The sequence below is a fragment of the Typha latifolia genome, chromosome 7 (assembly GCF_019914945.1).
Source record: "Typha latifolia isolate L0001 chromosome 7, TyphaL0001v2, whole genome shotgun sequence".
In the NCBI taxonomy this organism is placed as follows: domain Eukaryota; kingdom Viridiplantae; phylum Streptophyta; class Magnoliopsida; order Poales; family Typhaceae; genus Typha; species Typha latifolia.
The window spans coordinates 2,263,380-2,277,706 of NC_133092.1; the positions used below are offsets into that span (position 1 = coordinate 2,263,380).

The following is a 14,327-nucleotide window of genomic DNA, read 5'->3' on the forward strand; positions in this document are numbered from 1 at the left end:
GCAGCGTTTCGGGTTCGGGTTGAATCCGTTTCCCTCATGCCCTCTCATCTCCTTGCAATCGTTTCCTTCCTAAACTTAAGGGCATCTCGCTCTTAAAACGTCAGAGGTAAGCCCTTCGATCTCGTATAGATCTCACTAAGATCCTGTTTGAATCCTCTGCGAGCGGTAATTCTCTTGGCCTAAGTTGATCTATCACTGCGAACCCCTTAACCATTTGATTCCTCATCGATTTCGCAATCAGTAGAGGTTGGTAAGGTAGAAATTATTTGCTTTCTTTTGGTTATGTCCGTCTGCGTTTACTCGTCTTTAATTTTTTGAACAAATATCATTTGAGTTTTACTTTCAGTAGTTATTTGCATAGGGATAAGGGGGAAATGAATGTATATTTATGAAAAGCTCTGTTTTTTGGGGAAAAGTTAGAAACTTTCCGTTGTGCTTGAGTTGGAAAACTTCTGTTTCTTTTAGTTTTATCATTCGGTGGTTTTGACATTTGGGTTTCATTCGGTTGGATTGCATTACGGAAATATGAACTGTGGATGTAGAGAGGAGGATGAGTTCCAGGCCTGTTCCAAGGAGAGAGAGCCCGTGGGGTTTGCCGGAAGGTGACACAAGGCAGCCGCAACCACATCGATGCAACGATAGGGCAGAGGATGTTATCCAGGTGCTTCTTTTGTTCTGAACCAGATATTGCATACTACAGACATAAATAATTAGATTATAGCAGTAGATGAAAGTCACTGTTATCCAGATGCTTCTTTTACCATGTTGTTTGTTGTTTGAGGTGAAGGTTCCATGTTCATTACTATCAGGTTCTTTTGGTTATGCCAATCTTTTGAAGACTATGAAATGTATTAGTATTGTTCCGTTGACTGTGGCTGTTAGTAAATGCTTTGGTCTACTACACCAAGGCATGTTAATGCCTGTTGAAGTCCCCTGTTGAAGTCCTTGTCCATTTAGGTTCCTCTATGATTCATTTAGTCTTCTCTTATGACCATTGGTTGAACCTAATTGGCAAATTGTCATATTGTTCTCTAAACTTAAAAGAGATACTGTTGGCTTGCAAGTTACTCTCCAGGCTAGTTCTTCTATGATTCACATCTGTGTTTTGTTCATAGTAACAGGCATTCCTCTTATCTTTAACTCCTCTTTGCTCTTTTCTGATGTTTTATTACTTCGAGTCACTTTTTTGAAACATGACTTCCTTGCACAATATAATATATTATGATGCCATATATAATTTTTAATGCTGCCTTTGCAGGCTTGCTTTGAAGGAAACCCATTTAAAACTGTTCCAGGTCCTTTTAAGCTCTTTTGGCGATGTATGCGGTCAAAACCTGGGTATGTTTGATCACTTACTTTCCAATGTCTGTTTTATTTGTAACCTTTTTAGGATGATTTGCAAAAGATTTATTGTTCTTTTGATGGAAATTGCAATGGCTGAATGGTAATGGAAGTTTCCTTAGCTCTTCATTTGACACATGTAATGCACCAATATCAATGACGAGCAGAGACACCCTTTATTTACAAAAATTTAGTTCGGACCACATGTTTATTGTTCTGATATGTTCAAAGTGCTTAGCTGATAATGCTTTAATTTGGTTGCATTGAAGTTCTCCATAGCCTTTTATCCTCTTCATGATAGAACCTTGACATGATAGAATATAAGGAAATGACCAGAGCTTTACATCCTTGCTCGTTAAAGAGCTGTTTGGTTGAAGAATGAGGAGTAGAGATAAATTTGAGTTTATACAGCATATTCTGCCAATAAGACCTCACTTTTTTGAACTTGGTATACCTCAAAATCCTTTCCATCATATGTCAGCCTATGGAGTGCCAATTCAACCAAGCTGGTTGAAACAGAAACCTAGTTCTTCTTTTACCTTCTCTTAGATGCACGGGCTTTCTTACATCTCCCACCCAAATCAAAACACATTTACTCTTTCAACAGAACTACCAATGATAGTGTTTTCCTTTCGAGCATATTCTAGACAAATGAGACCTAGAGTGGTCTACTGGTCAGGTTCTTATAATAGATTTTATGCTCTATACTTTTCACTTAATAATCCATCTAATTTGCAGGGAGGAGCCAACAGAACCCTTCTACTACCTGGAGTTGGATCCACCCAAGAGAGAGGATGTCAAACTAGAGTGAAACAAAAATGTATGGGAAAAGGATTGAGACTTTCAAATGTGCATCTTAAAATAGACCGTGCCCATTGGTGGCATATGCTCTTCCAGGATTTGCTAAAATCTCTCGCATACTTTGGTTACATGTCATGGAAATAATTTTTTTTCTTTGAGGAAATATTGGAAATAATGTTGAGAAATTAGTTTGGAACTACATTTCTTGGTCTTGCTCTCCATTCTCTACTTTCTGGATTGTTGAACATTGACTTGGCGTTGGCTAAATGTTTTTGAGAGAACATACAGGATTCTTTTTCTACAATCAAAGTATTTGTGACATCTCAATCGACTATTTTCTGTTTGATGATACATCTTCTCTTGCATAAGTGAATTATGCATATTGAACTGGTTTACTGAACTTTGTAGATGTGGGAGACTGTCAGAAGGGTGTCAAAAACTCCCTAGGTCCTTTAAAAGCCTTCTCCTTCGCTGTGGACGAAGACAAAACCCTAGATGCCATGGATGAGCTTATTCTTGTATAGTCTTAACTTCCCATGCATTACATATCTACTCGAGATGCCGTACAAGTATATATATTAGCAAACTGCAACGACTCGGCCAGTCTTGTTAAAAATGGATCGGATGTACCAGCAAATAGTGTTCTTTTTTGTTTTGTCCCTATTTTCTTAAATTCTTATTAAGCGTCATAAGTAATGACACATTCCAATACAACCATTATTCAAGGCAAATTATGCTTTTATACCTTGTACACTCATCTTTACTTGCTTTATTCGTGAACAGTGAAAACTTATAACTCCCTGACCGTACGTACAAGTGCAGCTTCGTCAAAAAAGTAGAAAAATGTAGACAGGAGTCATCCATCAGACAAGACATCGAAATACTTTCGGAAACTACTTCACAGTATCAATACCAAATCATAACAAGTATCAAACCCACCAACAAATGAATCCTTCCAGTTAGAGAGAATCACAGACTGACATGGAGGTTTAAAATAAAATCTGTAGCACCTTCGGGATAGTACATTGAATATAGAACAGAGTAATAGACTTTCGGTGAATTATTGCAGAAGCATAACAAATCTGGACAGTACACACTTGGGGCTGTATTTCTAGCATTCACAACCCGATGACCTTTGCTGCCGTCCACCACTCGCCACATCAATGGTGTCAGGAAGATATCTACAACATTAGCAAAGTAAACTATCAGTCAGTCCTCTAACTACAGTAAAAGAGAATGGTAACAAACACTACCTGGCCTGTTGGGTACCGTTGCTTAAGTCATACTTGTGAAAAATTTTATGGCCCTTAGTCACAAAATGACCAAGAAGCCAGTTATCTGATATTGAAATAACTTTATGGAACTTAAAAGACATCCTGATCATATGTCAATTAGGGATAAAATGGAGGACTTCCAAAGACCGAAACCTATATTTTGTTTTCATGAAATGTAGCAAATGGGAGAAAGGTACTCACATCTCTTCCTCCGGTTCATTTTTCAAGGCATTCTTGGCTATACACTGGAAAGCAGCTTCCACATTGAAGCCTTCTTTAGCAGACGTCTCAAAGTAAGGGATGTTCCCCTTTGAGGCACACCATGCCCTAGCTTTCTTCTCAGAAACCTGAATATCCAGAAAAGTACGCCAAACAAATCTTCATAAAAGAGGAGACAAATGAACTGTACTGCAAGAAGCAAAAATAAATTCTCACCACTCGGCTATTGCCACCGTCCACGTCAATTTTGTTTCCCAACACCACAAAAGGGAAATTCTCAGGGTCTGATGGGCTAGCCTGTCATTAGATAGTAAAAGCCGCTATTTACATGTTCGCATCACTTTCGTTTAAAGTCAGTATTAAGTCATGCAAAATGTTAGTCACCTGAATCAGAAACTCCTCACGCCAATTGTTCAAGTTATCAAATGACTTCTGGACATTAACATCATACACAAGAACACAACAATCAGCTCCACGATAAAATGCCACACCAAGACTCTGGAATCTTTCCTGCCCTGCTGTATCCCATATCTGGATAATTTAATGATGCACACACATAGTGAGATTAAATAAACAGGTTGCCCAACCATTTCAAGAAATAGAAGGCAATAATCATTTTTCAACTATAGGAAGATAACAAGGAAATTAAGACTCCAAATTAACTACGTACAATTTGGATAGGTTACCAGATAGCAATTCAACTTGATGCCTTCGTAGTGCACTGACTAAGAACAGAAGCACTAAAGGACAGCGGCTATTAATCCATTTAACTGATTTTCAATAGAAAAAGTTCACTTAATGTTGTGTGTTAATTGTCTCAAAACACAGCTTCAAGCCTTCAATTATATGATTTAGCATAACATGTTCTTCATAAAATATTTTTGATTCTGATGCATGATCAATTTAAATCAGCTATCATGACAAAAATGTGCCATGGTTTGATAAATACTTCGCAGAAATGCTTTTATATACTGAAAATGATACTGCATTGTTAAGTCGCAGCCTCATCAGGTAAGCATTCAGTGGTGATAATTTAAGGAAACAAGCAAAGACTATCTGAAAAGGATTCTTTCGGGCTATCTTTGCTTAGACTGCAGCAGGTCTCTATCCATCATTGTCAAATCCTGGATTTTCCATCTCTAGAAAATGTACTTGTATGTTCCAACTCAATTAATATAGATGTGAGAATGGCACAACCCAAACATGATTACATTTGCATGATATTTTGCCAAACAAATACTGACAGATGTTGACCTCAGATTTCCTAAGAATGGAGGTAAGTCATGTATCTAATTCTATATCTGATAATCCTGTTTATGATTTATCATACCCTTTATAACCGAACATGCTTCTTCTCTACAACTACACTCTATGTGCCTACATATCAGCCTCTTATCATATGATAAGAAGCAATTTGAATTTGCCAAGGAAATTAATGAGGTCTGCAGGTATACAATTTGAGTTGCCAAAAATACTGCAGAATAATCACTAATAAGTTATTTTATTTTCTTCTGTCAATCAAAAAATGATTTTATGCTTTAACTGATGGGCAGTGTGGATAATTGGGTGCTTTTACCACACAAAAACATTGCACTCTTAAATTCAGAAAAGTAGAAGTTCATCAAATGTTTGTAGTGAAAATATAATTTAACAGTTAATGGAAATAATAAAATGAAAGGTATGTCCATGATTAAAAGAAATTAGAAACTTTAATCGATCTGTGCTTGTCCCACACATGGTAAAGAATTCTATACTAAAATTACCAAGTCTTCATTCAATACTTGGTTCTTACAGTGCGAACAACCTGGAAAGTTTAGCTCCAATATATTCCAGATATTAGAAATCGTAGCAAAAAAATTCCAGTAATATCCTAGTCAAACCAAAATCTCACCTGCAACGTGAACAATCTGTCCTCAAACTGGACTTCTTTGGTCAAGAAATCAGCTCCAATGGTAGCTTTATATTGATTGCTAAACTTCTTGTTCACATACCTAATTAGCAACACCAGATCACATACCATAACAGATTATCCTAAAAATTACGCTAAAAGAATTCGAACATACTGATTCATCAAGGACGTCTTCCCAACCCTAAGAAAGGTCACAAAAAAGAGAAAACATAGGTAAGGATCACAACAAAGAAAAGAGCAGATCGATAAAACATAGTAAGGATCACAACAAAGAACAGAGCAGATCGAAGTTGCAATCCGATCAAATTGGATAGACGCAAAGACGGAGATCGAACGAACTAACCCGCTGTCTCCAAGGATGATGACCTTGAGGAGCATTCGACGCCGTGAAGCCATGGATCCCAAGCCCTAGAAACCGATCTGAGCGAAGTCTTATTCGATTGGGCGCTTCGAACACCAGCGATCTGGGGCTTCGATTTCCACACCGAGATCGAGCCCTAGAAACAACCCAATTCGACTATATTCTTCGACAAATAAATAAAAAATACGATAAAAACCGACAGAACTATAATGATGTAGCTCGAGAAATTACGACCTCAGAAATAGTTGGCCCGACGGCTTTAAAATGCCATCGATGTAGAAGTAAAAGTACAAAAAAATTCAAAGTTTGGGCTGGGCCACTTCATGGAGTACTGGAGGCCCATTTGTTAAAGGAAGCCCATCAGATTATATTGAGAGTGGATGCAATTATAGTTTCTTATCAACATATTGCAACAGGGGATCTACGACACCCTGTTTGGAAATTGGAATCCTCAAATAAGGCGGCGGCGGCGGCTCCTCCCCTCTTTCCTCTCGTTGGAATTTTTTCTTTTCTTTCTTTTTCTTTCCCTCTATCTTCCTCCCTCTCTTTTTTCTTTTCTAGTCTCGCTATTCATCTTCCGTCTGCCACATGATCTCCTACGTCGTCATCGTCCATCTCGACGTTGTCTTCTTCTGGATCTCCTCCACCTCATGATCTCCCATCTTGTATGTCGTCCTTCTTCTCCTCGCCGTCGCGGCCTCCGCCTCGCCGGATACATCCTCTTCTGCCCCTAACCCCACGAAGTGGCCTCCGTCCACTTACCCTCCCTCCTCCTCCAACGACTCCACCTCTTTCACCTCCTTCATGCTCGTCGCCGTCCGCATCCCCGACTGTGCTGCTCTCTGCTCTCTCCCTCGCCATCTGCCCAACTTCATCGTCGATCCCCTCCCCTCGCCACGACTCATCCTTCGGCGCCGGTGGTGGTGAAGATGGAGTCAACTTTGAAGGTGAAGGGAGGGTGCGCTGTGCTGTGCTCCCTCCCCCCTCCATCCACCTACCCTTCTCCTATGCCTAATTCTGTGATGCTGCCGATACTAGCTAAACGGAGACTTGTTCCCAGGATCGTCGCCCTACTTTTTCTGTTCTCGGTGGTGCTTGAGTGCTTGTTATTATGATTACATTTACAAATTCTAACTTTTTAAAGATAGAATTGCCAATGAGATTGCTCATCATCTCATTTGACAACTCACGACTTGAAGTAGTAAAACTAAGATCTAAATATACAAAGGTGGCATTATGACAAATGTACAGGGGAAAAGAAACCAGTTGGCTCTTCATATTATTGACAAATAGAAGAAACATATACATTATAAAGAAAAATTAGAATTTTAAAAAATTATATAAATTTCAATGACGCACTTTGAGTGCTTCTCACAGACAAGGTGGACTCTACAATTAATCAAAACGTCGAACTCTTTAATAGCCTCCACTGAAACCATAACTATCTTTCTTCGTTTTCCCCTTCTCCATCTCCTGTGTTTGTTGGCCCTCACTGCTTGATCCTGATGGATTTTGACCATATTCACTGGTTGCTGCACTGTATTGGCTGCTGGTGTATTCCTGGCTTCCAAGTGCCATTTTCCTAAACTTCTTCATGTCCTCATTATACTGACCTGAATCATAATCCAAACTGGTGTATGAACCGAAAAACCGGCTCTGGCCTGGTCTTACACCGTCACTCAATTCATCGATAGAGGCATCCCCCTCCAAGGCCCGGACAATCTAGTCAGTTTACAAAACGCGTTAGAAATTAGGTGAATCCAGAAAGAGAGCAAAATTTGGAGGAAGAAAAAAGATGGCGAAACTTATGTGCCTAGAATCCGCTTATTTAGAAGGTTGAAATGAATTTTTCTCCTAGCAAAGAAGTAGGAAGTGTGGGATCATATTGCTTCCTTCTTTGACAAATTCAGTGCAGTATGTCTAGAAAAATATCAGGAGGAACTACTTCCTCACTAAGCTAGTGAAGAAATTAGGCTGGTAGGAACTCTGAAGGAAAATCGTATCTCAACTCAAGAAAAGGCTTAACAAATGGAATTGCATCAATAATATCTTACTAGCAGAACAGAAAAAGAACCAACTTAGTGGTTGGCAGGTACCTGACTCATCCTTGGCCGACGCCGTGCAGAGTGGCGCACACAGGCAGCAGCGCAAGCTATCATGGTTGCCATCTGATTGGTATTATAATTTCTTCCCAGCTTTGGATCAACAAGGGCATCATAGTTGCCGTCCTCAAGAGCTCGAGTAAGCAGAGGTCTTGCCTGCAATCGAATGTTAGAGGTCAAATTAATTGCAGGTACTATTAAGTTAATAGAGGATGCACAGCATAGAAGTTTCATGGTCCCTATCCAAACTTTACCAAGAAAATTATCCTTTAGATGGTTGATTAAGAAACAGTAAGTGCATGAACAAACAGCAACAGATTAAAGCCAAAGAACTATAAAAATGAAGATTTATAGGGGCACTGACCCAGTCAACCAAGCTATCATCCATATAAGATTGGGTTGAATCAACAGGTCGCCGCCCAGTAATTAGCTCAAGAAGCATAACTCCAAAAGAGAAGACATCCGATCTATCTGTGAGCTTGCCAGAAGCAGCGTATTCTGGCGCTAGATACCTACAGATACATACGTCTTATCAGACAGTAATCAAACCTCCAGATGGATGCAAATTGTTGCAACATGTCTGTCATCTGTCCTTTTGATTAATGGGTTTCATATATTAGTGAAAATGTAATTCGCCAAAAGCAGCTTATCACCTTAATATCTGATCTGTATCATGTTTGACTTGTTTTAAAAACACAATAGCATATTGACCAACTTGTAAACTATGAGATCGACTTCTTTCAGAGATGTGCAGTGTGTACACTTGGCAATAATGAGTCCAACCCAGATGAAGCTATGTTTAAAAAGAGAGATCGAACTCACCCAAAAGTACCCATTACTCTGGTGGATATATGGGTGTTGTTATCAGAAGTGAACTTTGCAAGTCCAAAATCAGCAACCTGAAAATAACACAAGTTAGAAAAAAAATATTAAACATTTAAATTGAAGTAGTTGAAATATTTATGTAAAATGTCATGATAGATTATAAAAAATTTGCTAAATATTTGCTGCTTAATTTGATGGAAATAAAGTTTATTGAATAGAGAAGATATTTTCCTAATGCTAATCTCGTCTACACAGATTTCAACACTAGACCTAGTATTCAAATAAATGTGCCGGTCGACACTTAATGTGCCGGTGGCGTACCGGCACATGGCACGAGGGGTGCCGCACGGCACCCCTCCTAACAGTTCCGCCGCTCGCCGTCGAGCTACCCATTGCCGATCGCCGTCGTCGATCGCCGTCACCCGAGCGCGTCGGGTGCCCTAGCCCAGGGGAGAGATGAGATCGACAAGGAGAGAGAGAGAGAGAGAGAGAGAGAGAGAGAGACATAAGGTTATCGGTTAAAACTTATGTTGCGGATTCGGATCGGCGACGGCGACGGCGAGCGGCGACAGCAAGTGAGCGGCGAGTAGCGGTCGGCGATGACGAAGGTGAGTATCTTATTTTTTTTTCTTCTCCTCTTACGGCACGGTCCGTGCCTGTGGCACAGCCATCGTTGATTAAAAGGTTTACCTAATTAAATAACTGATATCTATTGACAAGATTTACCAATTTTGCGTTCACAAAAATTACATAATGCAGCAAAATGAGAAAAGATAAGAGTAACTACCAGATTTGTTTGGATCATGGCCATATCCAACTGATCCAGACCAACAAAAAGATAGTTGACAACAATAAAATTCCAAGAATGCGGAAGATTTTTCAGAGAAATGTTGCACAAGTTAACATATACATCTTCAATTAGTCCTGTACTCCTATTAGATGTTATATGTTCTAGGTATGATTAACTGTATGCAGGGATTGGCCATCATGTTTGAAAGATGAAGGAGCTGATCCAAGATATCAAGATCATAGATCCAATTAGTAATCCAAAAGTAAAAGCCACCAAGGAAAATATGATAATAATGAAGAATCACATGGTCTGACTGGGTCATTTTGGAGCATGTCAATGAAGACTTGATCTAACATTTACACCTCCATCAGGTAATCACAACCTATAATTAATCTGTCTTCTATAATATAAAAGGTCAATGATACTTATACAGATAGATAACCAAGGCTTGGTAGGTGTTCTCCATAGCTCAGAGAAGGCTTAATGTCCAAGTCTGTTCTCCTTTGCCTACTCTTAAGATTAAGTCAAACAATTGTGCAGAGCAGCTGAGTCATTGACTTGACCAATCAATCATGCAGACAGATCATACACATCAATCGTACTACAAATCAGATCAAACTGGTTCAACCATACTGATTGATCTAGTTATCATATTACTATATAAAAGCAAATATTGACTTGAAAATTTTAAATCCATTTAAGAAAATCTTCCATTTTATCTTACTTTCATATATCTCACGTAACTAGTTTTTCATATCAGCAAATGAACCAGGAATATAGTTTTGAATGATTTAGAAGAAGCATTTCTTGAAAACGACAATAAATCAATAAAGAGCTTACTATAGAATGAAAGAAGAATAACAAAGAAACATTTGACCTACCATTGCCTCAAATTTATAATCAAGAAGAATATTGGCTGCTTTTATATCACGATGAATAATCTTAGGATGGCCTGCCAACAAAAATAAATTTTAGTAAGAATGTCTGCCAATTTTTGTTTTGGGTAATTTTCATAACAAAATTTTAGTTTTATGAGTAGTAGTTGAAGATATAGACTCACAATCCTCATGAATATAAGCCAACCCCTTTGCAGCGCCCAAAGCAATTTTTAATCTTGTAGACCACTCCATAACTGGCCGGCCTTTTCCTGAAACAAGGCAGAAAATCTTAGGGTGAAAAGAAAGGAAATTATAAATGGGTAAAATATGACAGCCCGCAAGAAAAAAAAAGGACAATAACTGAATTCTATTTAGCACTTATCTAATAAAGTTAATTTAGACAAAAAGGACTAGGAAATTTCCAGTGGGAACAATTCCCAAAAGGCAGGAATAAATCCAAGACGAAATTTCTAGATAAAAAGGAAAGGAGACTCCTTTCCTCTAGTACACCTCATTCTTGATAATCTGAGAATATAAATAGTAATAGAAGATGATGAGCAAATGTAGATGAGGGAATCGTCATAATTACCATGCAAATGAAACTCCAAGGTATTGTTAGGAACAAATTCATAAACAAGTAGCCTCTTATCTCCAGAAATGCAATATCCAACCAATGAAACCAGATGCTTGTGATGCACACGGCTAATGATTTCAACCTCTGCCTGGAATTCACGCTCGCCCTGCCCACTTCCAGCTTTCAACTGTTTGATTGCAACTTCTTTGCCATTGGGGAGTATTCCTTTATGCACATAGCCAAAACCACCTTGTCCAAGCAGATTAGCATCAGAGAATCCATCAGTTGCCATCATCAATTCTTGGTACGTGAAGGTGCTCTTTGAGAAGCTGGCGGAAACAACAGGTGATGGTGACAGGTATGGCTCGCCGCCAGAATAATTGGATTCAGAACCACCACTACTGCTTATCATAGGTGGAGGAGGAAGTGCAGGGGAAGGCTGCCCAGGAATTTTTACAATATGATCTGCTGGTGGGGGAACATTTTGCTGCCAATGCTGGTACTGTCCACCATATGCATCTACTGAAAACACCAAAACTTGATGAAAAAGAAAGAAAATCTATTGTACTACATGTTTCATCAATTAAACAAAGCTTGAAGTCTCTTCCCGGAAAAGGACTTCTTGATGTAAGCAGTATTTGAAAGCATGGACATTAACTCAATCAAAGTTGACACTTATATTATAGACTTTAATATCGTCAAGACCACACATAATGAACACAGAATCTACACCTTTCAAAGAACAATTGTGTAATAGTGAGAATTACAAGTTTACCAGCTTAAGGTTGGAACTGACGCCGTAAACAGAAGAATGGTAATTTTCAACCTTTGTCTAGAAAGTGACAGTAATATCAGAAAACTTTTACTTACTTTGGGAACACCTACATAACTTAAACAGACACAAAACCTATAAGTACTTCAGACAAGTTCTAGATTTTATGGACAACCCAACGCGAGAAATTGCGGAAAAGAATGAAGTTTTCTTTCTTTCGGGAATGGTAATTGTAACTAGAGTTGAGAGCCTACCCTTTTGTGGTGGTGGCGGCGGAGGAGGATTACTGTACTGAAGCTGCGGTGGCGCGGGGCGCCTCTTCTTCCTCCAGCAGCAGAAACACAATATACTCGCCAGTAGAAGAATAACGATACCTCCAACCGTAGCACCCACGACCAGCGGTGTCGACACGGAGCTCCCCGACGACGACGACGGCGGCGGTGGAGTCAGGGCCTTCGGTGGCGGCGGGGCGGACGGAGGGGGAGGCGGCGACGAGACCGAAGGCGTAGCCGGCGGAGGAGAGGAGACCGAGGGGGTCGCGGGAGTCGCGGGAGTCGGAGGTGACGCCGGTGGGGTCGCCGGAGGAGGAGGGGACGTCGTAGGGCTCACGGGAGGAGGGGGAGACGTCGAAGGGGTCACCGGAGGAGGAGGGGACGGCGAAGGGGTCACCGGAGGAGGGGGAGACGACGAAGGGGGGGTCGCCGGAGGAGGGGGAGACGGCGAAGGGGTCGCCGGAGGAGGGGGAGACGGCGAAGGGGTCGCCGGAGGAGGGGGAGACGACGATGGGGGGGTCGCCGGAGGAGGGGGAGACGGTGATGGGGTTGACGGAGGAGGGGGAGGGGAGGAAGCCGGAGCAGGAGTTGACGGCAGCGGAGGTGACGTGGAAGGCGGCGGCGCTGAGGGAGACACCGGAGGAGGTGCGCCAGCCGGGGGCGCAGGCGGGGATGTCGGCGCCGGGGCGCCGTTCGGTGGAGATGACATCGGTGTTGGCTTCTTCCCTCCTCTGGTCTTCTCTTTTTTACTTCTTTCCTAAACAAAGCGGCCTATTGGCAGCTATCCTTAACAAGTCTCTTCTCTCTCTCTCTCTCTCTCTCTCTCTCTCTCTCCTCTTTTTCTACGACATAACACGTAGTTTGACTGGGATTACATCGGATTATTTAAAATTTTCTACGAATTTCGGAACGAAATGGTCGATCTTCTAAGACCAAGTCGTAAGTAATACAAAGGGAAAGAGGAGGGCGAACGACCGTAGTGACAGCGTGGAACCGAACCGAGGCATTTGCGTTGCATGGGACCCACGCGGTCCCGCCCGCGCTTCTGAGTTCTGATTCCTCCTCATCACGTACCGTCAAGAATTGCGCCTCTTGTTAAGCCGCCCATGGCCATATGGCTTGGCTTCCCAGATACACCATCATCGTTTTATTCTCACTTTTTATTAACTCCTCTAAATTTTAGTTCGATTATTTAACTATTAAGTTTTTTCTCTCACTATTAATGTCAGTCATTTCCACGAGACTACCTAAACATGTCGAGATGTCCGCAAGCTTTACATTTCGTGCCTCCCACTTATTTTGATCTTGATAATCCCATCATATAAGGTTTTCATATTTTAATTAACTCGATATGTTTGTTATCACGATTGTGATTCTTATCCATGCTCGTGTCTGGGAAAAGAAATATTTGCATCTGAACATTAATTTTTATCTATGAACACGCACAAAGTATCACCAGCCGGCAATTAGCATGCTTATTTATATGGATTAAGGATTATTTTCACTAAAGTAAAATGGCATCCAGCTCTATCTCTTGACCAAATCAACGAAATAAACAAGGCTAAGTAAGGCCTAGGTGTTGTCTATTGGATTCGGTGGTAGTAACCACTCAATAAAATATATTAAAAAATATCAAAACAGGTGTTGTTCCTCTTAGATTCTTTGGTTTATGCTAATCCAAAAAAATAGTGTTCTATTAGTGTCAGGTAACCAGTTTGTCCTGTTAAGTATTGGATCAATAATATAGTTAAGCTTCTAATGTGCCTCATCTCTAATCATATGTTAGACAAAGGAACTAATTCACATTAACATATAAGTTAGAAAAATATACCAACCAACAATAACGAGCTCAAATACAATGCACACGGCATACTAATTTAACTAAACCAATCATTATTGTGCTAGTAGTATATATATATATATATATATATATATATATATATATATATATATATAATGCCTCACCATCTGTCTATTTCCAAAGTCTAAGAGGGATGGAAACAGCCACGCAAAGGCAAAGGCCCAGGTAGATAAAGACAGCAAGGGATTGGAAGGAAAGCTATCTATCTAACTTCCATTAATCCGAAAGAATTTAAAAGTGAGACAGATGATACCAACTAAGTATTCTTAATGAGCAGAGTAGATGCTTGTATTGAATAGGTCAAAGGGATATTATACTGTTAGATTTTTAATTATTGGCAATTGTGTA

At 40.2% G+C, this 14,327-nt stretch overlaps 3 protein-coding genes across 7 annotated transcripts; 1 reads left to right on the top strand and 2 right to left on the bottom strand.

Annotated features, from left to right (window-relative positions):
• Window positions 1-2,341, top strand: LOC140792438 (uncharacterized). 4 transcript variants are annotated; one of them, XM_073143441.1, is made up of 4 exons: window positions 1-106; window positions 543-661; window positions 1,259-1,338; window positions 2,080-2,341. In XM_073143441.1, the coding sequence occupies exons 2-4, from the start codon at window positions 551-553 to the stop codon at window positions 2,150-2,152; spliced, it is 264 nt and encodes an 87-aa protein (XP_072999542.1). In that variant the 5' UTR covers window positions 1-106; window positions 543-550; the 3' UTR covers window positions 2,153-2,341. The 4 variants fall into 4 exon arrangements, with proteins under 4 accessions (XP_072999542.1, XP_072999540.1, XP_072999541.1 ...); XM_073143439.1 differs by having other exon boundaries at window positions 37-255; XM_073143440.1 differs by having other exon boundaries at window positions 72-246.
• A 682-nt stretch (window positions 2,342-3,023) lies between these two features.
• LOC140791944 (ras-related protein Rab7-like) lies at window positions 3,024-6,986 on the bottom strand. Its single transcript, XM_073142673.1, has 7 exons — window positions 5,888-6,986; window positions 5,699-5,725; window positions 5,527-5,626; window positions 4,020-4,166; window positions 3,852-3,932; window positions 3,618-3,763; window positions 3,024-3,323 (listed from the first exon to the last, which is right to left on the bottom strand). The coding sequence occupies exons 1-7, from the start codon at window positions 5,938-5,940 to the stop codon at window positions 3,254-3,256; spliced, it is 624 nt and encodes a 207-aa protein (XP_072998774.1). The 5' UTR covers window positions 5,941-6,986; the 3' UTR covers window positions 3,024-3,253.
• A 167-nt stretch (window positions 6,987-7,153) lies between these two features.
• LOC140791943 (proline-rich receptor-like protein kinase PERK15) lies at window positions 7,154-13,038 on the bottom strand. Of its 2 annotated transcripts, none has more exons than XM_073142670.1 (8): window positions 12,101-13,038; window positions 11,090-11,596; window positions 10,683-10,769; window positions 10,504-10,574; window positions 8,830-8,906; window positions 8,372-8,519; window positions 8,002-8,163; window positions 7,154-7,627 (listed from the first exon to the last, which is right to left on the bottom strand). In XM_073142670.1, exons 1-8 carry the CDS (start codon window positions 12,825-12,827, stop codon window positions 7,322-7,324), a joined length of 2,085 nt encoding a protein of 694 aa, XP_072998771.1. In that variant the 5' UTR covers window positions 12,828-13,038; the 3' UTR covers window positions 7,154-7,321. The 2 variants fall into 2 exon arrangements, with proteins under 2 accessions (XP_072998771.1, XP_072998772.1); XM_073142671.1 differs by having other exon boundaries at window positions 11,090-11,593; window positions 12,101-13,032.
• Between the last annotated feature and the right edge of the window lie 1,289 nt (window positions 13,039-14,327).

Coding starts and splice junctions, on each gene's coding strand:
- LOC140792438 (XM_073143441.1), top strand. CDS start 551: ATGAGTTCCAGGCCTGTTCCAAGGAGAGAGAGCCCGTGGGGTTTGCCG. Junction 662..1,258: donor GGGCAGAGGATGTTATCCAG/GTGCTTCTTTTG, acceptor CTGCCTTTGCAG/GCTTGCTTTGAAGGAAACCC. Junction 1,339..2,079: donor TGTATGCGGTCAAAACCTGG/GTATGTTTGATC, acceptor TCTAATTTGCAG/GGAGGAGCCAACAGAACCCT.
- LOC140791944 (XM_073142673.1), bottom strand. CDS start 5,940: ATGGCTTCACGGCGTCGAATGCTCCTCAAGGTCATCATCCTTGGAGAC. Junction 4,167..5,526: donor ACAGATTGTTCACGTTGCAG/GTGAGATTTTGG, acceptor TAAATTATCCAG/ATATGGGATACAGCAGGGCA. Junction 3,764..3,851: donor ACGGTGGCAATAGCCGAGTG/GTGAGAATTTAT, acceptor CTGGATATTCAG/GTTTCTGAGAAGAAAGCTAG.
- LOC140791943 (XM_073142670.1), bottom strand. CDS start 12,827: ATGTCATCTCCACCGAACGGCGCCCCGGCGCCGACATCCCCGCCTGCG. Junction 10,575..10,682: donor GGCTTATATTCATGAGGATT/GTGAGTCTATAT, acceptor TTTTGTTGGCAG/GCCATCCTAAGATTATTCAT. Junction 8,907..10,503: donor ATTATAAATTTGAGGCAATG/GTAGGTCAAATG, acceptor TGTTATTTTCAG/GTTGCTGATTTTGGACTTGC.